The sequence below is a fragment of the Acanthochromis polyacanthus genome, chromosome 18 (genome assembly GCF_021347895.1).
Source record: "Acanthochromis polyacanthus isolate Apoly-LR-REF ecotype Palm Island chromosome 18, KAUST_Apoly_ChrSc, whole genome shotgun sequence".
Taxonomy (NCBI): domain Eukaryota; kingdom Metazoa; phylum Chordata; class Actinopteri; family Pomacentridae; genus Acanthochromis; species Acanthochromis polyacanthus.
This window is the reverse complement of record NC_067130.1, coordinates 28,262,098-28,287,904: the sequence shown is the minus strand read 5'-3', so window position 1 is coordinate 28,287,904 and position 25,807 is coordinate 28,262,098. Positions and strand designations below refer to the sequence as shown.

Genomic DNA, 25,807 nt, shown 5'->3' with positions numbered 1-25,807 from the left:
AAATCTAAGTATCCACCCTGTACGTAGAGCTGCTTGTACGACTCCAGCCTCTTTGTCTTGTATTACCCGGATAACCATAAGAAGAAAAAAGACATTCTCTTCAGTACTTGGTCTGTATAAGCAATTAATCAATCAAAGAAAATATCTTGCAGAAGCAGTTCTAAGATGTAATATGTTCTGGATGTAAATCAAAGGAAGATTCTTAATCTCATCTGCAGAGCTCTGACTTGCTCAGTCGTCTTCCAGCCTCTAAAAACAGCCTTCATTTAGTTTAAACAGTATTTTAATTGGTAGCTGCACAGACGTCAGGACCCAAGCTATGGTTGTTCCTACAGAGAATCACCCTATTAGTAGTTTGTAGCTGATAAAAATCTGCACCATCCCTTGAAAGTTACTTCAATTCACCATTAGAGGTTATTTTTGTGGCCTATTTTGGTCTTTATTTGATTTTTGACAGTACAAGGAGACATGTCAAAGTTCCCAGACCTCAGGCAAACAGGGAAGATAGCATCTACATGGTCCATCTTAGACAAACAAACAGACAAATGTTGAGAATAACAGCTGCTGCTGGCTTTAAAAAGCAAAAGAACTAAATCAACCAAAAAAATTATTGAAGCAACATTTTGCGTAAAGAAAATAAAGAGTAGAAAAGAGGCTCAGGTGTTGGTTATGTAGATCACGAGTTTGACTTGAAATGCTGCATTTTGGGATCTTTTTTCCCCATCATTCTTTTAGCAACTTGGCATCTTTGACAGAATTCCCCTTTCGTAATGATGTCAAAGACAGAAACAGCCACAGTATTAAATGGTTCAAAATGTGCAGTTAAGTGAATGGTGAGGATGAACCGGGTCAGGCTTGTCGACCGGTTCACGCCCAGAATTTTTCAACGTGTCCACATGTGTCTGTTGTCTCGGTTCATCAGGCTTTTCTCACAATGCGTCCGTACTTCCTCAGGTCTCGACCTCCTCGGCTGGTCCGGACCGACTGGCTGCTCGCCCTCCAGGCTCCCTGACACACCCGGGCGCTACAGGAGGAAGTACCGGGGATTTAGGGGGAAAACCACAGCATTAGAGATCAGTAAGTAATCTTTGATGATAACAGGAAGTTACATCTTTTTATCTGCAATCAAACAACATCTGATTTATCTACAGCTTCTCTTTCAACACGGATGAAACAAAAATTACTTCACAGGGTTGGAACAAAGAAATGATCCACAGAAAGTTTAGCTCAACGTGGCCTCTCAGAGTTCACCGTGGAAAACACAGGATAAAGAAGGTTTTCCCAGTTTGTTATTTACTGTAAACATCAAAGCATATTTTAATCTACGTACTTTGGTCGAAGTTTTCTAGTTCCACAAAAGTTCTGAGAAAGTTCCTCAGATGTTTTCCAAAGTCTTCTTTTAGTTCCTAGAATGTTCTTCTTAAAGGTTGGATAAAAAGACGTTCTAATAATGTTTGGTGATAACATTGATAGACTGATACACACGTGGACAAAATTGTTGGTACCCCTCAGTTAAAGAAGGAAAAACCCACAATTCTCACTGAAATCACTTGAAACTCACAAAAGTAACAATAAATAAAAATGTATTGAAAATTAAATAATCAAAATCAGCCATCACTTTTGAATTGTTGATTAACATAATTATTTTAAAAAACAAACTAATGAAATAGGGCTGGACAAAAATGATGGTACCCATAACTTAATATTTTGTTGCACAACCTTTTGAGGCAATCACTGCAATTAAACGATTTCTGTATTTGTCAATGAGCGTTCTGCAGCTGTCAACAGGTATTTTGGCCCACTCCTCATGAGCAAACAGCTCCAGTTGTCTCAGGTTTGATGGGTGTCTTCTCCAAATGGCATGTTTCAGCTCCTTCCACATATGTTCAATGGGATTCAGATCTGGGCTCATAGAAGGCCACTTTAGAATAGTCCAACGCTTTTCTCTCAGCCATTCTTGGGTGTTTTTGGCTGTGTGTTTTGGATGGTTGTCCTGTTGGAAGACCCATGACCTGCGACTGAGACCAAGCTTTCTGACACTAGGCAGCACATTTCTCTCCAGAATGCCTTGATAGTCTTCAGATTTCATCATACCTTGCACACTTTCAAGACACCCTGTGCCAGATGCAGCAAAGCAGCCCCAAAACATTACTGAGCCTCCTCCATGTTTCACCGTAGGGACAGTGTTCTTTTCTTCGTATGCTTGGTTTTTGAGTCTATGAACATAGAGTTGATGTGCCTTACCAAAAAGCTCCAGTTTGGTCTCATCTATCCAAAGGACATTCTCCCAGAAGCTTTGTGGCTTGTCAACATGCATTTTTGCAAATTCCAGTCTCGCTTTTTTATGAGTTTTTTTTCAGCAGTGGTGTCCTCCTTGGTCGTCTCCCATGAAGTCCACTTTGGCTCAAACAACGACGAATGGTGCGATCTGACACTGATGTACCTTGGCCTTGGAGTTCACCTTTAATTTCTTTGGAGGTTGCTCTGGGCTCTTTGGATACAATTCCAACGATCCGTCTCTTCAATTTGTCATCAATTTTCCTCTTGCGGCCACGTCCAGGGAGGTTGGCTACTGTCCTGTGGGTCTTGAACTTCTGAATAATATGAGCCACTGTTGTCACAGGAACTTCAAGCTGTTTAGAGATGGTCTTATAGCCTTTACCTTTAAGATGTTTGTCTATCATTTTTTTTCGGATGTCCTGGGACAATTCTCTCCTTCGCTTTCTGTTGTCCATGTTCAGTGTGGTACACACCTTTTCACCAAACAGCAGGGTGACTACTTGTCTCCCTTTAAATAGGCAGACTGACTGATTATGAGTTTGGAAACACCTGTGATGTCAATTAAATGACACACCTGAGTTAATCATGTCACTCTGGTCAAATAGTTTTCAATCTTTTATAGAGGTACCATCATTTTTGTCCAGGCCTGTTTCATTAGTTTGTTTTTTTAAATAATTATGTTAATCAACAATTCAAAAGTAATGGCTGTTTTTGATTATTTAATTTTCAATAAATTTTTATTTATTGTTACTTTTGTGAGTTTCAAGTGATTTCAGTGAGAATTGTGGGTTTTTCCTTCTTTAACTGAGGGGTACCAACAATTTTGTCCACGTGTGTATGCCCTAATGTTTTCAAATGTTCAGAGAACGTTCCTCCTTTGTTGTCATGTAACAATGTGGGAACGTTTTATCGTTCTCTCAACAGCATCCCCGAAACATCAGCAGAACATTGCAGTCAGAATGTTCCATCGTAGTAAAATATCACAGCACAGGAACTTCTTAAAAAATGCTCTGTCATCTGAGGTCTCAAATGCTTTTTGAAAGATTTGCGTTCCCTCAAGAAAAGATAAAATGTTCTACCTTTAACATATCACATTATAGGAATGTTCGAAAAATGTTCTGTATAAAGGAACATTTTGTCTTCTGAAACCTTAACACCTGGAAAATATTTTTTAAAGGCTTGTTTGAAAAAGTTCTTTCTCTGTTTTCATGGAACATTGTGAGAATGTTTTATAGAAGAATGTTCTATAATGTGTTCTTCAACAACATCCCCAGAACATTGCAGGAAGAATGTTTAAACTTTATGAACATATCACAGTACAGGAACATCATAAAAAGAACGTTCCATCATCTGAGGTCTCAAAAACGCTTTGAAAATGTTTATTGAATGTTGCATTAAGAACATGTTTATTTGCTATTACTGTCAAAACATATTAAAGAATGTTCTATAATGTGTTCCCCTCAATTAAAATGTAAAATGTTCCACCTTTAATGTATTAGAATACAGGAACGTTGTAACACATTCTGAATAAAAAGCATTTTGTCATCTAAAAGTCTCAATAGCTTCTTTTTTTTAACGTTGGAGAACGTTCTTCCTTTGTGGTCATGGAACATCGTGGGAATGTTTTGTAGATTCTACAATGTGTTCCTCGACAACATCCTCAGAACATCTTCAGAATATTTCAGCCAGAATGTTCCATCTTTTGTTTTATAAAGAACATTGTTCCTTTGTTTTCATTGTGGGAATGTTTTGTAGAAGAATGTTCTATACTGTGTTCCTCAACAACGTCCTCAGAACATTGCAGGTAGAATCTTCCATTTTTGTTGATATATCACATTACAGGAATGCTTTATAAAAATGATCTGATAACATCATGTTGGTTTGAGAACGTTCCTCTTTTGCTGTCATAGCACATAATCTGTGTTTGACATTTTTTTTTTTTTTTACTTTATAGGAACACTACTGGAACAGAAAATGTTCTTGAAACATTCTTTGGACATTTGATTGAAACATTTCTTTTTAAACATTACTGCAACTAGTATGTACCGTTATCCAGTGTGGCAGGAATGTTCTCTTCCAGCTGAACAGGAACTTTAATTCCAGTTAGTGGTGGCATTTCAGATGATGTTTACCTCCAGGCTTGAGGAAACAGTTTGTGTTTTCTTTCCTGGTTTCATCTGACAATGCTCTGTGGGAACAAAGCCAGTTCCAGAAAACAAAATGTTCCTCCAAGTCAACAATAAAGTATGCGGTTCTATGAAATCCTACTTTTGCTCTTTTATTTTTTCAGTTCTGTGACTAAATATCCTAAACTCAAAGATCACTACTAGCTTTTTTTTTATTTTTTTTTTTATTACAGACACCCAAGAGAAAAGCTGTATCCTTCTGCACAATATGTGCCATAGAACCGAACATTATGTCTTCATGTTGAGGGAACACATTAAAGAACGTTCTTCTTTAAGATGTTTCCACGGCACTTATAAAGGAAGCAAGGGCGTCAGTTTGTTTTTAAAAGTGGGGGGGATGGAGACCACAGCACTTTCAGAAAATGTGGAAGAACAGCGGCAAAATCCCACAAGCTGGGCTCAAACTCACAACCACTGCACCAAAGCCAGCAGCTCAACCTTTTGAGCTATCGGTACATATAGGTAGACGGGTCTGTGGACTCTATAGTACTAATTCTCCCGGGCCGAAATTTTGCCCCTGCACGCCTCTGGTCGGAGCTTCCACTTGGCACTGGCGCAAATTTAGCATCTGCACGTTTTTTTTTTAACCTCACGAAGGTGTGCTGCATGCCTGTGCAACTCTCGGCCGAGTACGGATGGTGCGTTCAGGAGCGTTGGAATTTTCTATACTGCTAAAAATAACTGGGTTTACAACGGCTTACATGTGAAGAATTTGAATGTGTTGGAGACAAAATGACCCCTGACAAAAAGTGGGGGGGACAGATCCCCACCGCCCCCCTCTAAACTGACCCCTATGAAAGGAAGGATGTTCTCAATGCAACATTTATAAAACATCTTAAAGATGTTATGGAAACCTCAATGACAGAAAGTTCTTAATACGTTCCTGCAATGTGATATATTAACAAATGTGGAACGTTCCTCCTGCAGTGTTCCGAGACATTTTAGGAATGTTGCTGAGACAGTGCATTATAGAATGTTCTTCTACAAAATGTCTATTGTATCATACATGTTTAAGGAAGGAGGAACATTCGGATTATGTTTCAATATATTACGGAGACAGCGATGGAGAACGCCCCTGTGCTCTGATATGTTAAAGGTGGAACATTTTCATTTCTTGTGCAGGCAACACATTGTAGAACGTTAATTACCACAATGATAACAAGGGAAGGATGTTCTTGATGCAACATTCAGACAATGTTTTCAAGATGTTACCAACGTGTCACATGACGGAACATTCAAAATGTTCCTGCGATGTGATACATTAACAAAGTTGGCATTCATCATTCCTTCCTGGTTTGGTGGTGTTGATGAGGGAACACAGTATAGAACCAACAGAATGTTCCCACGACGTCCCACAGTGTTACATGACAGCAGGGAAGAACGTTCTCAGTGTCGCTCTCAGTTTTGAGAACATATGAAGGTAAAACAAAGTTATCACCAAACATTTTTAGAACATCTGTCTTGTCCCTAAGAAGAACACCGTGGGAACTAAAACAGAACGTCCTGCGTACAACATCAGTAGAACTCTGCAGAACTTTCTCAGAACATTTTTGGAATAAAGACAGTTCGAGCTGCAGTATACTTAAAACCTTCTCTGACCGTTAGATTAGACTGTTCTCTTTAGAACTTGTGGATAACGTTGTGGGAACGTTCTTCCACTCGGACCCACCTGGTGCGCAGCAGCGGTCCTGCGGCTCGTTTGCGGGGTTTGGCGCTCTGTCTGCGGTACTGCATCCAGCCGCACACCAGCTCGTGCGCGATCATGACGTAGAGCAGGAAGATGAGCATGGCGGGATCCATGCGGGCGCGAGCACCGCTGGATCGGACCCGGCTGAATGAAGCCGAGCCGAACCGAACCGGGCTGCTTGCTGGAGGCTCCTGCAGGACTGCTGAGGATGAGGATGGAGGTGAGGATGAAGAGCAGATGGCCGCGTGCACAAGTTGCCGCTCCAACTTCAGACACTCAAGTCGCGAGACACCGACAGCTGCCGCGGTGGTCGCGCGGATTCCACCCATGACGAGGACACGCGCGCATCCTCCGAAATCATGAGTTCATCCCGAATCACGCGCCGATTCCTGTCGGCGTCTCTGTGACAACAGCAGGAGGATGTTGCCGTAGAGACGCCACCGTTGCTAAGGGCAGGATGTCGTCATCCCCTTTCCTGAGGACCAGCGGGGAGCAAAATGAGGAGCATCAGCGTCCATTCATCCTCTGAGACAGAGTGAGAAGCTGGATCAGGGTTATTTTAGATCAATATGTTTGTTAAGGTAACAGATGTTTAGTCAAAAAAAAAAAAGTAGTCGAAATATGAGCCGTGTTTAAGAGTATCTTTTGTATAGCTTACAGTGTTTTGCAATTTTTAGGTGTTTGGTTAAATAATAGATAAAAATCTAAGAAAAAAGGTTTAATTTAGACATTAACCACAAAACAGGTCAAACTGTGAATGATGTCACACACTAATAATGTAATAATGTATTAGTTCCTCAGCTATTATTATTGTTCTATTTTTGTATTGAAAAAACTTTAACATGTGGATTAAAAAAAAGCATATTAAAGATTGAGAAAAGTTACAAATTTTACATTTTCTCCGTTTTATTAAATTACATACATACAAATTATTAGTATTTTGTTTTTGTACTGGAATCAGAAAAAAAAAACATGAATTTTGCAAATTGTTGGAAAAGTTCTGTATATTAAGGATTGAGAAAAATAGTTGTTAAATTTCAAATAAAAGGTAAAAAAAAAAATCACAGAAATAAAGGTTTAATTTAGACGATAACCTCCAACACAGGTCGAAACTGTGAATAATGCCAGATAATGTAAAGTTACTATGATAATGTAGTAATGCATTTGTTTATCAGCAAAAAATAATCATAATTTTGAAGATTTTTTAAGAATTATGTATATTAAGGATTAAGGAGGTAGAAAAAATTAAAGTATTTTATTTCTATGATAATGTAATCATGTATTTGTTCTTTTATAAGAGTATAATTTGACTATTTTTATTGCATTTTTTGGACTTTAAATTCTGTGCATTCAGGAAAAAGAAAAGGTATACCAGAAATGTTGGTTATTATATTATTCTATTCTATTGTGTATATCAAAAAAAGATTTTTGTGACAAAGATTTGACAGATTTCTATCATTATCTTTTCATATTAATTTATATAAAGGACTGAAAACTGTTATTTTTACATTTTACTGTTTCAACTTTATTTTTTAAAAATACAGTTTTTTAATTTTTTAAACCATTCCAACAGTATTACAGCATTTTTTATTTATTATTTGATACAGTGAATTTTTCAGTTTTTTGCACACAATTCTTTTCTCTTTTACAGTGTAAATGCAGCTTAATAATTGTAAGACTGATAATTCTTTTTTGCTGCATTAATATCTTATTGGATCAAAACTTATTATATTCATAATGAAATGTTATTTTATTTTAAATTGTATGTTTTAAATCCTGGGATTTTTTTGCTTCTATGTAAACCACATTGAGCTTGAAACACGTTATCCAAATAAAAATGCCTTGTCTTAACACATCTTTAAATGAGACAGAAATCTTTAAATATGACTATTTATAGTTAATTGGCTAATCAGTTAAAGCTCGTCTGTTTTCATTTAATTATTTACCGATTGTTGATCGATATTTGTGCATTTGTGAGGAATAAGTTCAGAGAAGCCAGTGCCCAACGTACTGCAGAAACTGATTTCCAACACTCCTCTCTTGATGGACAATCGGTTAACAATCAGTTAAATTAAAATTTTGCACTAATTTTGAGCAAACACAAATGATAATTTCATTTGAATGCAGTTGACAACCAAAAATGGGACTTTAAAAGTCTCCAACATGAAGGTATTTATTCAAAATGATTTGTAATTTTGAATCATGATCATCAGCTCATCTGTTTTCCTCCTTCATGGTGAATAAACCTTCTGACAGCAGTGTTTCAGTGCTCAGCTTTATTTAATTTATCATCAATTAGAGCTTATTTTAAAGTAAACTTAACCTCCAGCTCGTCTAAAAAAAACCACATTCGTCCTAGATTCTTTGTCCAAACAGCAACATCCTTTTCTTTCTGTTCATAGTCACTCCTTTCTTTCTCTTTAAAGAGGCAAATTAGAGCTTTAAGACTCCTTTAACCACCTTCCTGTTGTAAACGTGGACTCCCTGAGCTTGTTTAGAGGTGTAAAATCAAACTAATGCCCCGATAAGGCATGGAAAAGGAGCCCAACCTACTGCGTTCTCGTTAAACTCGCTGCACTTTCTTACAGACTCGAGATCTGCCGGCGATCACGTTTACCACTGATTGATTTAAAGTTCATCTCATTTCCTTCTGACGTCCGTCCACATGCAGAGAGCTGCGACCCTCGAAGGTTTCCAGATCTGAGGCCTTCATCTGTGTCACTGTGTGGGTGGCGCATGTATTAGTGTATATGTGTGTTTGTTTGTGAGTCATCTGAGGGCGACACAAGCAGTTCTTCTGCTGTGATATCACTCTAATTTCATAAAGCCACGTTTAGGTGGCAGGACAAGCTTCCTGTCCGTCTCACACGTCCTCCGTCTCTCCGATGTCAGCGTATCCCTGCAGAAACAACAAAAAAGCTCTGTGACTCCAGTTTTAATCATCTTTTATAATTAAAATAGAAATTAATGAGCTGTTATGAGCAATATATTAGTTGTTATACTCATACGGAAAACTCCAAAACCTGCTGTTGGATTGAAAAGCCAAAAAAACTGAGAAATTACAACATTGATCATTGCAAGAAACTGCAAAAACAAAAGAAAAAAATGCTAGATTTTCAAGGACTTCAATTGATCCCCGAAGTATTCATGTGTGATCTGCAGTTCCATCGGGAAAAATAACCAAAAAGAAGCTTAAAATCATGATTTTTAATTTAACATCATGAAAAAAAATTCGTAAAAGAAAAGAAAACAATAAAAAATATCAAAAAAAGAACTTCAAAGGGGTCTCAGTATGATATATTTTATGAAATATCATAATTTTAAGCCAACAACAGACAAAAATAAGCTTAAAAATTGGATATTTCATTAAATATCATTAAAGATTTTTAAAAAAGAAAAATAATCAAAAATGTCCATTTAACGCTTCATGCTGCAGTTTGAGTGAGTTTTCTAAATGGGAAAATGTGGACTGACTAATAATAACATTAATAATTCACATTCAACCGGTAAAAATGAGCCTGCAGTGAGTAAAAACGTGACGGGAGCAAAAATAACACCCACAAACTGGTTTGTCAAAGGCTTGAAATTTGTCCAAAATGACTCAAAATAGTTCAAAATAACTGGAAACGTCCTAAATGATCTACAATTTCTCAAAACGATTCAGAAAATGTCTCAAATGGCTTCAAACTTGTCCAAAATTATTCAAAAATATGTCTAAAATGACTAAAAAAACATCCCAAATAAATTCAAACTTGTCCTATATTACTAAGAATTGTAAAAAAAGAAAAAAAATGTGTCTCAAAAGATGTCAAAAATTTAAAATTTGTCCAAAATGACTGAAAAACTGTCCCAAATAACTTGCACCATGTCCTAAATTACCTAAGACCCATATAAATTTACATTTCTTACATTAGAAACAGCTTCATTTGAATTTATTGTGTATTTAAAAAACACAACATATATACACTATGTTTCATGGGTTACTTTCTTCCCAAATAAAGAAAAATTGTTTTATTTTTACAGGATTTTTAACATGAACAAGCTTTATTCTCAATTTCTAAGGCATTTTGAAATGTTATTATAAACATATATTATCTGGAAAATATTACATTTTAGGGCTTTCTGTAAAAAACGAGAAAAATTGAACATGTAGCAGCATTATTTTGCTGCAAAAATAGCATTAGTGTGGTGCTTTAAAGTCTTTGAATTTGCTTGAATTAAGACAATTCAAGCTTCATGCTGCAGTTTCAGCGAGTTTTCTAAATGAGAAAAAGTAGACTGACTAATAATATTAGTAATAATTGACATTCAGTGTGAACTGTGTAGTTCTTGCTTGCTGGATGTGTCAGTAATATCAGGTATCACGTATTTTAGAATCCATTTTCTGCCCTCTACTGGTCAAACTTTTCAAAACCTGTTGTACATTAATGCTAAAAAAAAAGACTACTCACAGAGACATCACTGAATCCGGTTTCTGGATGGTTTTGAACTGTAGGAACTCTCACACGGTCCTGCTGGAGTGAACACATTATCAATTATGAATCAGAAAGAGTAAAGCTGCATTAGAGGTCAAACCTGTGACTCACTTTAACTTTAATCATGGGTGGATGGGTGTTGGATGTCAGATCGACTCACCGTCACGTCTGATTCGTAGATTTCGTTACTGAAACCGGCACCGAAGGAGGACGACGGCCCAGCAGGTGGGGCCTCGGCTCGGTTTCTGGTTCTCAGGTAGTAAATGAGCAGAGCGATCAGAGTGGCGAGCAGCAGCAGGATCACGATCACAGACGCTGCGATTCCTCCGGCGTTGTTTGGCTTACCTGAGGCTGCAGAGGAAACAGAAAAGCTGTAGCTCCTAGTTCTACTGAGCAGCGTTTAAAAGACAATGTCAACAGTCAGTATTTCCTGATAATAAAAAAAAAAACAGCCAAAGTAGTTCCACTTTATAAAAATGGAGATAAACATCCAACTACAGACCAGTATCCTTACTTCCACAATTTTCAAAAATACTAGAGAAACTGTTTGTAGTCAGGTTAGATAAATTCATAGACAGATACAGTATTTTAAGCAATAGTCAGTATGGATTTAGAACCAATCACTCCACAACTATGGCACTTATGGAATTAACTGAAGAAATATCCACTGCAATAGACAAGAAACAGTTTTATGTAAGTGTTTATGTTGACCTCTAAAAGGCTTTTGATACCATTGATCATACCATACTTCTTAAGAAACTGAGTAATTCGGTATCAGTATTCCACAGCGGAGGCACCGTGCTCTTCTTGTTCTTTGTAGGATTTTGCCTGTTATACTAACCTGATCTTAAACAAGGGGATTTAGCAAACTCATCATCAACTGATAAGCACTCAGGACCCTGTTCATTAAGTCTAAAATAGTAACCTAGTCTAATAATAAACATCTAGCACCAGGAAGGGGTTACACACACATTTACCACTACAGCACACACACTCATCGTAACTCGTTACAGTTGGAGTACATTTTTAGCCAGGAAACACACACATACACATTTGTTGGCTAAAGAAGCATTTCATGCAGTCCAAACTGAATAAAAATACATAAATAGGGAAATAGTGTGTAATTTGATTCAAACTGGTTTCATACTAAAGCGGTGCATCATGACTCCATGTGGAAAAGAACTGCCACAGCAACTGAAATACCACCTTTGGGATCATGCTTTTAAAGGTGAAGGAGAATTTCAATTGAAAAAAAGAAAATCATAAATATATAATAATCTGGATAAAAAGATGTTATTTACATTTTCTTGACACTTTTTTCATCCACTTTCTAATCATTATCAGAGCCATAGCACTCACAAAACCACCATCGACTGTCAGTGCAGGTACCAGTGTTCTATTACAGCAGAAAAAAAGCTACATGTACAAAGACAAGATAAGGTATACAGACACATTGTGACACAAAGAAAACATGTAATACCATGTGTAGAACAGAATTTGGGACTTCCACTCACTCTGTGAATCTGTGACTTTCTTAGCGCAGTCGATCCCGATGGTGTACTCGATGTCATCCAGAGCTACAGCACCTGACGAGCCTTTGGTTCCTTCAAACACGATCTGTTAATAAACACAACAGGACAGCAGTCATTACCTCTCCAAACATCACATTTATACAACAATTTCTGCTCCACCATGTCTGATTTACCTGAGAGTTTTATGGCATAAAATACGGATATTTGTGAAATTTCAGCTTCATATATCAAATACTTACTGTAGTTTCAGCACATTTTTTTGCACATTCAAATTTGAAGCCATGTTTAAATGATCATATCTCAGAAACTACTAACCCTCAAGCGACCAAGCTATTTTAGCGACTAAAATGACCGACTGGAGTCATTTATGACCCCACTATATTTTACACAGGAATATGTCTACTTTAGTGCCTCTTTTTGCGCTTTCTTACCTATTCCACTCCACTGCATTTTAAGATGGATATTCTAAAGTAACATTCTTTTATTATTCATGGATTTTAATCATTTTTGACTCAGAGCTAAAGTAAAACCATATGAACAATATGATGCATTGTAAGAACGCAATAACATTTATTTAGACACGCGTTGTCTGCCACTTCTTTTAAAACATCTTGTCTGTATGTGTGCAATGTAACATGCAGAGAATTATTTAGGCATGTGTTCTGCATGTGTACGTTATGTACGGATACTGAATTGTGTGACCTAAATATGTAGCGGGCAGCCGGAATTCGTGAGACTCAGAAACACCCCCACAATTTAATCAACTGCTCCTTGTATGATTTAAGCCGGAAAAGTCCTGATAAGTCCTCAGCAGTGGATTTGTAGTAGGATCGCAATCATGTGATTGTCAGCAGGGAGCTGACAAAGTGTTCACTTGTTGTCATGGTTGCAGTGATGACCTGCCACTATTTCGCAATGATACAGAAATCTTGAACAAATCCGTGGATCCAGACTATAAGTTGCATCACTTGGTCCTTGTGTCATTTCTGACCTTCCCTGAAAATTTCATCCAAATCCATTAGTCTGGTTTTGAGTAATGCTGCAGACAGACGGATGGACAGACAAACGTACATCGATCGTCACATAACTCTGCTGCGTTCCATAGTTTACGATTTAAAAAATGTTTCAAGCAAACTGGAGATGGTCAAAAATAAGTTGTGATGTTTCAGCTTTAACACACTTCTATACAGAAAACTATACAGGGTTGAAAATCTACATTAATAAACAGATTAAACACAATATTTCTGATGTTTTGTGGTGATGAGATTCTGACCTGGTATTCCTTCGTAGATATGATGTCGACAGCGAAGTGCTTCCACGGTCCACCCAGGTTATCCACCACTATTAGCTGACTGAGACGACCTTCAGACAGCCTCCAAACGTTCAGCCGACTGTCCGCTGCACACATTAAAAAAAAAAGTATTAAAGAGGAACGTACACCACATATCAGACCAACTATTCATTAAACTTCGTCCATCCTCACATGAGTGGGGTTTGAAGGCCCAGAACTTCAGGCAGGTGCCTTTGGTCGGGGGCAGGTGAGGACTCAGCAGCCAGGCATTTTCATTGGCTACCGTCCGATTGCTGCTCGGAACAAACAGGAAGTGACCTGGTAGGAATGAACAGGAAACGGCTCATTTAGATAAGAAGTGAAATAACCACGTAGTAGCTCTGTTTAGTAGTATCTTCTCCCTGGTTTTACCTTTCTCTGTGCCCAGAGTGTGGTCTTCATATGGGACAGTATAGTGTTGCTCTGCCTCTGCGCTCGTCAGCTCCCAGTCCAGCTCGTCCACTTCAGCGTTCTGAGTGTTGCTCCAGCTGCACATCCCAGTTTCCAGACTACATCTGGAACCTGAAGCATTCAACAGAACAGAAACACATGCTAAAACAAAGCTAAAACCACTGTGTAATTCTGCTTTGAATAAACTGCAGCTTATATTCCACTAGGGGTCTGTGAATAAACGGTCGTCTTTTATCTGACTGGTGTCTAATATGAGGATGTGCTGTAATTATAATTAGTAATGTGTTTATTACAGTCACCTCTTGGTTTGTGTATCGGACAATCATTAAGAAGCCTTTTGCATTAGGAATTTCTACAGAAAATAATATATAATTGTTGAAGTTCACAACCTAGTTTGTTTCATTTGTTCGTCTAAGAATAAGTAGATCTATGTAGAACAGAATGAGGTATAAACTATATTTATATATTTGAATATTTTATATAAATTCATCACAAAAGCAAGTACTAACTTTTGCATAAATAGGAAATTATTTAAAATGTTGAGTCTAGAAAACAGGAAAGTATAACACTAAGCTTTTCTAAAACTAATAATATAAATACATATAAAATATAATATTATAAGCAATGTAACTTATGGTAACTTCGTGAGGCTGCAACAAAAAATCTGTAAAAGTCTTTTGATATTTTAATCAGTAAAATTATTATTAAATGATATTAAAAATACATATGTAAAAACAACTGAAAATCTTTGAGTAACCTCAAAATGATTTTATTTTTTTAACGTAAAGTTGAATTTTTGGCATAAAAAGACCCACATATGCAAAATTAGCTCAATTTCACAGAATTTTCCTTTCTAAATAATAAAAGGAAAAGTTTAATTTAAGTTTAGTACTGGTAACATGTTTCTAAAATGATTTTAAAAATCACAATATAAAAATATAAAAAATACATATGCCTCTGACTAACCTTAAATTTGTCTCTTTTTTTAAAATAAAAAGTTAACTTCAAGTTTAGAACTGATGATATTAAAAACTGTCTGAACATAAAATTTCCTTTTTTTTGTCAAAATGAGTTGAAATTTTGGGCATAAAAAGACACATTTTCCAATTCTGCTCAAATTCGCCAAATTTTCTTTTTTAAATAATAAAAGGAAAAGTTAAATGCAAGTTTAGTATTGTTAATATATTCCTAAACTTATCAATGTAATTATTTAAACAATTAGATTAAACATGAAAATAACATTAAAACCTGACTCTTTAACCATGAAACTGGCTTTTTTCCACACAAAAAGTCTCATAATTGCAAATTCAGTTTTGTCTAAAAAAATAATTAAATTGATTTTTAAAATTAAAGGAAAGTAGAAGTACTGTTAATAAAGTTGAAAAAATATCGCTGAAATTATAGATCTTTAAAAATTCATCTAATATATGAACAACAATAAAAACAGTCTGATGAACCATAAAATTTAAATTTTTTGTGAAAGTAAGTTGATTATTTTGACATAAAAGGACACATTTGCAAATTCAGCTTAACTTCACAAAATTTTCCTTTTAAAATTATAAATAGAAGAGTTAAATTTAAGCATAGTATTATAAATAGATTTCTAAAATTAGGTACAATTATTAGCTAAAGAAGTACTGTGTCCGTAATTTTTCATGGATTTGTTTGTTAAATATTTGCTGAATGTGTTTTAATGAGCGTATATTATCTATAACTATCAGTAATAACTGAAAATACAGCTTGTGTCATTATATAACATATACATAAATTCATACATTATTCATTGAACTTAAAAGGAAAAAAATATGCACAATGTCATGTAAAATTAAGGTTAGAAGGTTAATTTTAATCATAGAAAATTACAATATGCAGTAGCATTTGCTGTGTTTCTCATTCATTTTGATGAAGCCGATCAATACAAACCTCGGTCTTCACATGGATAAGGTGAAATATAGATGTCATCGATGGCAACGTAAGTGTCTTTGCCTCCAGCTCCGACCACCTCGAACTCCAACTGCAGAACAAAAATCAACTCAATGAATGAAAAACATTAAATCCTACATTTTAAAGTTTAAGATTCCTCTAAAGCTGCTTTGGCCAAAGTCTGTCAGAGACTTTGTAGATGATGTTTGTGTTCCCTACAGGTCTGAAAGTGGGTCGATGTGATGGTTAATTTAATTTACTTCCATTTAATTCAGCCACTCTGTACCTGCCAGTCCACAAGGTCACTCGAGATGTTGCCGTTGCCATGGCGCCAGACGTCTCCTTGATCCAGACTGTTGGAGAAGATCTTCAGCCTCTCCCCTTTCACCGGCTTCATGTAAACTGAGAGAGAACCTGCGACGTGCGAATAGTAAACTATTAAACTGTTTCTTCTTGTTGTTTGTTTTTGTGTTTTGTTTTGAAGGTTCCTCACCAGGGTTCTCTCCTCCCATGTGATACCAGAAAGTAAAACACTCGGTCTTGGCGTTTCCTTGGCGAACAGACGAAGTGAGGACCGTTGTTGTGTCAGAGGGAAGGATGTTTGCTCCGGTGTTAACCATCATGTAGAAACCTGGAAACGAATCCGGCAAAACAGGGTCACAATCCTCAGTTTTCTGCGTGTTTAATGAAGCGTTTTGATTATCTAACTGGACTCCCTCTCACCCAGTTCGGTCTCCAGACTGTGGTCACGTTTGGGTCCATTTGTGCTGCCGTGTCCGTTCTGGTGCAGCCAACGAACTTTACCAGAACTTTTGTAGCCGCACTGCTGGCTTTCGAAGGAGCAAACCCTTGGTATGGTGCACGGACCGTCCAAGAACACTAAATCATCTATGGCCAACTGGCCGTCAAAACCAGAGCGAACCGCCTCAAAGATCAGCTGTTGGTGAGACGACGGTTGAAAGGATGAAAGATGAGGTTAAAATGTTAATTTTGCCATCGTCTCCCAGTCTTTTTAGACATGTTATTGGCTTTTAGGAGACAATTACTCTTCTAAAGTATTTGCTTAAAGGTGCAGCAATGTTTTGCTTTTACCACAAGAGGGCAGAGAAGATGTTAAATGTAGAAAATAACAAAATATAACACAAAGCTTTGGCTAAGAGTTGTAACTTAACTTTATGAGATTAAACTGCAAAAACCTGCATATTTTTTGAAATACATGAAAAACAAATCTAATGTAAGATATAATTAAAGACCTGTGACTTTCACTTCCTGTAAAATGTCCAACAACAAAAATGTCCACAACAAGGCTATTCCATACCTGAAAGTCTGTGAGCTGGTGAGGTACCCAACATTCAGCTGCGTGCCACATGTTGCCGTGAGCTCCACTGCGAGTCCAGAGGAGGGTTTCAGAACCGTAGTTATCCGTTACTTTAACGTTCAGAACACCTGGATGGGATCAATGAGTAGAAACAACATAGAGGTACTCAGAATTTTCAGGTTATGAGGCATCACTTCATTCTAAATCAACACATTTGCCCTATTTGTATTGGGTCCAGTCAGAATATAATCACCTGTGTTGGGTCCATAGAGTTTGTAGAAGAAGGACAGGCAGTAATCTGTGGTACCGGCTCTAGTTGGGTAGGAAATTAAGCGTCCGAACGCACCGCGAAGTGAAGGACTCCACAGGTCCACGACAAGACTGTTTCCTGAACATAATTATGAAATATGTTAGAGGTTAAAAGACAAAGACACAATTTCATGCTACCTACTAAAAAACTCATTGCTAGGAAAAATTGCTCTTTTCCCTTTCTAAGGTATTTCCTTGAAGCTGTTTGCTGAAATCATCCTAAATTATCTTCCAACAGGCAGACACTGTAGGAGAAAGATAAATCAGGACTCTCTGCTCTGGTCAAGGTTAGATTGGTCATCTATTCTAAGCAGATGAGTTGTCTCCATATTGGTCTGTAATCTAAATCTGATTTTATCAACCTCGCTGAACTTCCACAACACTCATGAAATTGGTATTTATTAAAACACTGTAATTAACACTGAAATGCAAATAATCCCAGGCACCGAAGTAGATTTTTACAGTGACGCAGTGGCAGATATAAAATGTACAAATAAAAAAGTTATAAAGTTTCAAAAACAGCGTACACCACTGGTCACTGCGTTGACTACAAGTGTAATAAGTTACCAGGCTGAGGTTGTTTTGGGGCAAGAAAAACAACCAAAACGTCAAATACAAGTGCACATTTGCTAAACACTGCAGTTCCTAAAATATCCACTAGAGGTCGGATCCATAAGAGAGACAATCCCCATAGACCTCCATGTTAAAATGTCCAAATTCACAGCAGAAATAACCATGTTTACAGCATGGTGGAATAAATGGTTTTGGTCTCTATAGCTAATTTTAAAGTTTTTTTTTTAATCCAACCATTTAAATTGTAGTAAGGATTAAACTGATGCTTAATTGAGCTCAAAAAAACTTTTCAGAGAAACCTACAAGTGATGTCGCGGAGGGTTTGTTAATCTTTCTATATAGACAACAATCAAATCCAAGAATCTGTACAAAACTAACACCTGCACACTGTATTGGGGTATAGGCCAAAACTGTAAAAAAGAAAAAATTCCATCAACCTAAATTTCAAGAATTTTTTTAAATTTGTTTTTGCAGACCGAAAGAAAATTCAAGGATTCAACACATAGCAATAGAGGAGCAACCTGTCAATCACAAGTTTTGTCTGCCTTAAAACGTGTCTTGCTTTAGTATCTATTTTACTCTAAAAGGGCGCAAAACTTACAAATTTAGCATCACGTTGTATCCAAAAAGTCTTAAAACTAGCAATTGAGACCATAAACTTGATGAAAATGTTTATTAAGTTAACCAAACATGGAAGAAGTTGGGCCATTTTCTCATAGACTTTTATACAGCATGCAACCCCCTGCTGGTTGCTGGAAATAATGCAGGCTTAAGGCACATGTTGGCTTCACTTTTCAGACTTGGAGGCTACGTTCATCTTTTATATCCAGCCGATGCTTAGAACAGAAAGAACAGAAGGGAAAGCTGCTGTATTTTTTGTCTGGCTTTCCTTTCTGCCTTCTGCAGCTCTGACATTCAGTATTGTACTTATTAATTTCCTGCAGACTTTAATTAAACCTCCCAACTTGTAATTAGCGACTCTGTCCTGTATGCTCCTTTGAAGGCTAAGAATGTCTATCTAATAAGCATAGAAGTGAATTCAGCCAAAGTTTTTGCTGGTTTTAGTGTTTTAAATGAAGAAATGGATCTTTCTACTCAATTTTAATACTTTTTATGTGTACATCTAAGAAATTAAAATGCATCTGACAGAAAACCTTCCTACTGCACCACCTTTACTTCCTCATTACTCCTTTTGACATATTAAGAACTGATTATTTACTTGGTTTTAAATGAGCTCACCAATTCCGATGGAGTGGTCCATCCCACTGAACAACGTCCAGTCAAAGTTGTCGCTGTTGTCCTGCATCCATCCACACAGTCCCTCTTCAAAGTTACACGACAGCCCTAAGCAGAAAAATGCTTGGATTTGAAACATTTCTATGTAATATATTGAACTGTGCATGTTTAGTTTGTGTTTACTGTAAAGTTACCTGTGGGAGATAATGGGTAATAGCTGGCATGACAGCCGAAGAAGCGAACGTTTTTCACTTTAATCTTGGCACATGGGCAAAGTTTTTTGGCACGAGCTTCAAATGCCAGCTGTTGAAGGTAAATATACAAAACAGGAGAAATCTAATGAGATGAACAGACTTCAACAGTTTGAGGATTTTTAATCAGTTTCACATGATGCAACTGTTTTATTTAAGCAGCGAAAAATTAAACATGCTTGCACCAAATCCTACAAAAAAACAATTTCCTGGTTCCTCACAGAACAGACAGGAAACAAGAGACTTGTCTGGAAAGTAATCCCTTGCCATCTTAAAACAAATTAGATGTAACTCTATGCTGTTGCTTCCTCTAGAACAGACCTGTGCATTTCCTGTCTGGCCCTCGTGAGGTCAGTTTTAAATTAGAACATAAACGACGGCATGCACACAATGCAACTGTGTTGCTTCTATTTTAAAAAGGATGCTTTTTGAAATTTACATGTGGGCGCACATGCTGGCCAGCTGGTCCTCAAAATGTCAGCTCATGCCAGAAAAAGGCAGGTCGCTACAGAATGACAGGGATTTAACAAGACACGAACTGCTAAATGTTACTTAACAGAAGTCAAATAAAGCCGTGTGTTTAGTTTGTGGTGCACAGGTTGCTGTTTTTAAGGATTATAATTTGAATAAGTGCTACATGACTAAACCTGCCGAGAAGTACAACAATTTGTCTGATCAAGAACAGGCAACAGGGTTGGATGCTTTGGTAGCTAAGCTGCACAACCAACAAGGACTTTTTAGTGAACTTCACACATCCACACATCCAGAGAAGATAAGTTGTGTCATGTCACACAAAATTGGCAAAAACAATAAACCATTTTCTGATGGAGAGCTTATTACTCCATCAAGGAATGTGGTGGAGTTATGTGACGATGGACATACGTTTGTCCGACTGTCTGACAGTTTGCAACATTACTCAAAAATTAACGGATTTGGATGAAATTTTCAGGGAAGGTCAGAAAGGACACATGGATCAAGTTTTTAGATTTTGGCAGTGATGCGGCTTATAGTCTGGATCCACAGATTTGTTAAAGATTTCTGTATCATTGCAAGATAGCAGCACGGTGTCATATTACAGCTGAACTGAACTGAATTGAACTGGACTGTAACTATGAGAACAAGTGAACATTACATCAACTGCCTGCTGACAATCACATGATTGTGATCCTATTACAAATCCACTACTGCGGATTTACTGGGACTTATCTGTTGGAAATGATTTAAGTAAAGAGCACCCTTGGCGGAGTACTGTGCTCTTTGAGTGTTTTTCTTATTATGATTATTACTATTCTAGAGTCTACAGTCTGCAGATCTATGAAGTTCTCATCTCTCACCACCCTTAAAAACTTTACTGTCCATCAGATGGAATATTTTTGCTACAAAAAGTTTGTAAAAAGTCTTAATGGATATCAGAAACTGACACCCAGAAGGGTCTTTTTACAACAGCCTTACTTTTTACATTTGAGACTCAAATCTCATCCAACATAAGAACTTCAGTACAAATCTCCAAATTACATCTCATTATTAGTGCAATAATGCACAAATGCTGATTTGTTTGAGCTGCTGCTCAAACAAACAAAGAATGTAGTGAAGTGTGGGGTAAAAACCGACCTGGAAGCGATGTTTTCTGGTTCCAATAAGTACGTCAGCATGTCGCCAGGATTCCTCGTCTTTTCCAGTTTTCCCGCTAAATTCCCAGAGTTTTGGTCCGTCGCCCAGCAAGCTGTCGATCACCCTGATGGACAGATCACCTGCAGCACAAAGTTATATCTAAGAACTGAGCTGTGTGGGCTGGAAAAACAGTTTAGACATGTAGGACAGTAAGTTACCAATATGGTCTGGATTCCCAGTGAGAGCAAATTCAAAGCTGAGGTTACAGGCAGCACCGGAGGGTCCGAGGAGGGGAGTCCGAGTCTGGGCATCAGTCAGCTGCTGACCCGGAGCCTTTACCACATACAGGTACTCCTCTTCTGAAAGACATGGAAATGGACCAAATAATTAATCACTGTATGCTGAGATTAGTAAATGTTATTAAATGAAGGATTACGGAACATCTTTGTACCTTTGTGAGTGGAGTTTTCATACAGAACCCAACTTTGACTCCCAATGCTGGTGTCAGTCCAACCCAAGCTGCCTTCAGGGTAGGAAAAGTCCCCTGCAGGAATCATTCATGGAAATTTTACACTCAAATCTAGACAAAAATCTGCTTTGGTGATAGAAAACCAATGATATTTTGCAATTTTCTTTTATGTTGCATGTACAGTGCATGAAATATGTCACACAGATAAAGGTAGGTAGAAAAACACAGGAAATTAACATACTTAGTGTTCGCTAAGGAAAACATTTCTTTCACCTTTCTAAGGTATTTCCTTGCAGCTGTTAGCTGACATGATCCTAAATTATTTTCAGGCAGGCAGACACTAAAGGAGAAAGATATGCCAGGACTCTCTGATCTGGTCCAGGTTAGATATAGTCTATTCTGAAGAGACTAAGCTGACAAGTTGTCTCCATATTGGCCTGTAATCTAAATCTGACCTTCTCCCAACTACAATAAAAACCCAAAGATCAGAGAAAATCCCCAGAACTGATGCTGGCGTTGCTTGCATGTATTGCTGCTCTGTCAGTGTCACTTCTCCTGATATCAGTAAACCTTACTAGCAACAGAAATCATCTGGGCCTCTAGTGTGTCTCTCTGTATCTGCCTCCTCATCCTCTCTCGACTTCACTGAACTACTACAACAGTGTCCCCTTAAATACAAGTACTGAGGTAAAAAAGAGAGAAAAGGTTTATTTTTTTTTAATTTTAGTTTGAAGTTGCATGCCATCCATCCATCCATTCTCTATACACCGCTTTATCCTCACTAGGGTCACGGGGGGTGCTGGAGCCTATCTCAGCTGACTCGGGCAAAGGCAGGGGACACCCTGGACAGGTCACCAGTCTGTCACAGGGCTACATACACACGTGGACAAAATTGTTGGTACCCCTCAGTTAAAGAAGGAAAAACCCACAATTCTCACTGAAATCACTTGAAACTCACAAAAGTAACAATAAATAAAAATTTATTGAAAATTAAATAATCAAAATCAGCCATCACTTTTGAATTGTTGATTAACAGAATTATTTAAAAAAACAAACTAATGAAATAGGGCTGGACAAAAATGATGGTACCCATAACTTAATATTTTGTTGCACAACCTTTTGAGGCAATCACTGCAATTAAACGATTTCTGTATTTGTCAATGAGCGTTCTGCAGCTGTCAACAGGTATTTTGGCCCACTCCTCATGAGCAAACAGCTCCAGTTGTCTCAGGTTTGATGGGTGTCTTCTCCAAATGGCATGTTTCAGTTCCTTCCACATATGTTCAATGGGATTCAGATCTGGGCTCATAGAAGGCCACTTTAGAATAGTCCAACGCTTTTCTCTCAGCCATTCTTGGGTGTTTTTGGCTGTGTGTTTTGGATCGTTGTCCTGTTGGAAGACCCATGACCTGCGACTGAGACCAAGCTTTCTGACACTAGGCAGCACATTTCTCTCCAGAATGCCTTGATAGTCTTCAGATTTCATCGTACCTTGCACACTTTCAAGACACCCTGTGCCAGATGCAGCAAAGCAGCCCCAAAACATTACTGAGCCTCCTCCATGTTTCACCGTAGGGACAGTGTTCTTTTCTTCGTATGCTTGGTTTTTGAGTCTATGAACATAGAGTTGATGTGCCTTACCAAAAAGCTCCAGTTTGGTCTCATCTGTCCAAAGGACATTCTCCCAGAAGCTTTGTGGCTTGTCAACATGCATTTTTGCAAATTCCAGTCTCGCTTTTTTATGAGTCTTTTTCAGCAGTGGTGTCCTCCTTGGTCGTCTCCCATGAAGTCCACTTTGGCTCAAACGACGACGAATGGTGCGATCTGACACTGATGTACCTTGGCCTTGGAGTTCACCTTTAATTTCTTTGGAGGTTGCTCTGGGCTCTTTGGATACAATTCGAACGATCCGTCTCTTCAATTTGTCATCAATTTTCCTCTTGCGGCCACGTCCAGGGAGGTTGGCTACTGTCCCGTGGGTCTTGAACTTCTGAATAATATGAGCCACTGTTGTCACAGGAACTTCAAGCTGTTTCGAGATGGTCTTATAGCCTTTACCTTTAAGATGTTTGTCTATAATTTTTTTCGGATGTCCTGGGACAATTCTCTCCTTCGCTTTCTGTTGTCCATGTTCAGTGTGGTACACACCTTTTCACCAAACAGCAGGGTGACTACTTGTCTCCCTTTAAATAGGCAGACTGACTGATTATGAGTTTGGAAACACCTGTGATGTCAATTAAATGACACACCTGAGTTAATCATGTCACTCTGGTCAAATAGTTTTCAATCTTTTATAGAGGTACCATCATTTTTGTCCAGGCCTGTTTCATTAGTTTGTTTTTTTAAATAACTATGTTAATCAACAATTCAAAAGTAATGGCTGTTTTTGATTATTTAATTTTCAATAAATTTTTATTTATTGTTACTTTTGTGAGTTTCAAGTGATTTCAGTGAGAATTGTGGGTTTTTCCTTCTTTAACTGAGGGGTACCAACAATTTTGTCCACGTGTGTATACAGACAAACAATCACACTCACATCACACACACAGCCCTAGTTTGAAGTTGCATGCCCTTAAGTCTTAATCTAAATTGAATTTAAACATTTTTCAAGCTTTAATCCTCTCAAGTCTAAGCAGTTTCTGGTCGTTTTCTTTTGCTCCTGTTTTATTTTTCCTCACTGAGGGTTCTTTTTTTTTTACTTCAATATAAAGTCCTGCACCTCTATGGAAGCAACACAACCATGACTAGAGATAAAGAGACTCAAATATGCCTTTTACGCAGCAGGACACAGAATGCCATAAAAAAATAACAGCTGGAATAGACATGATCGATATTTTATCTAGTGTACACAGGCATTATCAATACTGGAAAAAATTGGTCATCTATGTGTGACAGATGATTCAATAGGCCCGTTTACCTTTTTACAATTTAATTTTTCACATTTTTTTCCTGACATTATCCTGACATTGACTCCAGAAAGTAGCTTCACCATGCTGAATGTGTCTCTCTGTTTTCTGTTTTTGGGCCATGCTGCATTTATTATATAAATCGAGCATGCTTTATTTTGCTCTCAGTCTCTCTTATTCGCTTCCATACTTGTCTCCTATCCGTTTTGTGGAAACACAGCCTGCAGTTCAGCTTCTCGGTTGCGCTTAAAAGGGAAAATAATTATTTTTATTAACAGGATTTTGTAAAAAGCTGTAATTTGTTTTTGGCAAATTTCCAAATTGCTGTCTGAATTGGAAAAAAATTACACATTTAGCTCTAGAACTGTCGCAAAGTTACAAATTTGACAGTGTCATAGTTTGTGGCTCTGATGAATGGTGTTGTTGTTTGGTGAGGGTCAGTAATAAAACATTTCATCTATTGGACTATGCTGCTCTCAAAAAGCAGAATGTCACTGAACAATAGTTAGGTCCAATTTTTCATCCCTAAAGTTTGCTTCAGTTTAAACAATAAAATTTTTCAGCAGGTTGGAAAAAGGTTATAAAATAGTCACTAAATCAATACCTGGCTATTCACTGGTGTAAACCTCCTTTCTAAATTATATTTATATTTTTATCTTTTATTTTTCTGCTGAAAACAGTCTTGGTACATCTTAAACAATTTCTTCAAAACCTTTTCGAAACCTTTTTTTCATACCCTGTTTCATACTTGTTCACTTTGTAAAATGAGTTTGTTTTCCTGAATGTCCAAGTTTTCAACACTGTAGAAATCTATATTTTTACTTGGCAACAGCATATTATAATTTACCCTTTGAGGCGCCCCCTGCTGGAGGCTCTGAGCAGCTTTATCTATGCTTCAGCCAGCCCTAATAAAATGGAAAATATGCTTTGTAGATTTACAGGATGAATAAACTCACCACATTTTGCTTCATCTTCTGCTTGTTCACAGTCAGCATGAAAATCACACATCTTTTCTGGCACCGTACACGGGTCTTTGGGGGGTTCAGGAAATTTTTCCAGAGTGTTATTTCCTATTAAAGTGTAAAAAAGTGAGACAACAGAAGGCGTTTATTATTGTTCTTTCCAGATGTAGAAGCATAGATTTTTTTCCATCAATGTTCAGACAGTTAAAAAAGCGTACCTGTCGACAGGCGGCATTCAGGGGACAACACGATGCTGTCGACAGCAATGCCTCCGTATGTAAAGTCTCTGACTGCTGCCATTATCAGGATCTATAAGAAGACACAGCAGGTAAGAGGCAAATTCATTTT

At 37.5% G+C, this 25,807-nt stretch overlaps 1 protein-coding gene across 1 annotated transcript in view; it reads right to left on the bottom strand.

Annotated features, from left to right (window-relative positions):
- Positions 1-265: 265 nt before the first annotated feature.
- The window catches only part of mamdc4 (MAM domain containing 4), a 39,505-nt gene continuing 13,963 nt past the window's right edge, over positions 266-25,807 (bottom strand). Inside the window, 21 exon segments of the mRNA XM_051938191.1 lie at positions 266-1,024; positions 6,136-9,052; positions 10,605-10,667; positions 10,789-10,979; positions 12,143-12,245; positions 13,434-13,558; positions 13,644-13,769; positions 13,863-14,012; positions 15,825-15,915; positions 16,111-16,238; positions 16,318-16,455; positions 16,548-16,761; positions 17,143-17,270; positions 17,396-17,530; positions 19,264-19,368; positions 19,455-19,563; positions 21,123-21,262; positions 21,341-21,481; positions 21,574-21,666; positions 25,454-25,567; positions 25,678-25,768. Coding sequence (XP_051794151.1) covers positions 9,017-9,052; positions 10,605-10,667; positions 10,789-10,979; positions 12,143-12,245; positions 13,434-13,558; positions 13,644-13,769; positions 13,863-14,012; positions 15,825-15,915; positions 16,111-16,238; positions 16,318-16,455; positions 16,548-16,761; positions 17,143-17,270; positions 17,396-17,530; positions 19,264-19,368; positions 19,455-19,563; positions 21,123-21,262; positions 21,341-21,481; positions 21,574-21,666; positions 25,454-25,567; positions 25,678-25,768 — 2,421 coding nt within the window. The 3' untranslated portion in view covers positions 266-1,024; positions 6,136-9,016.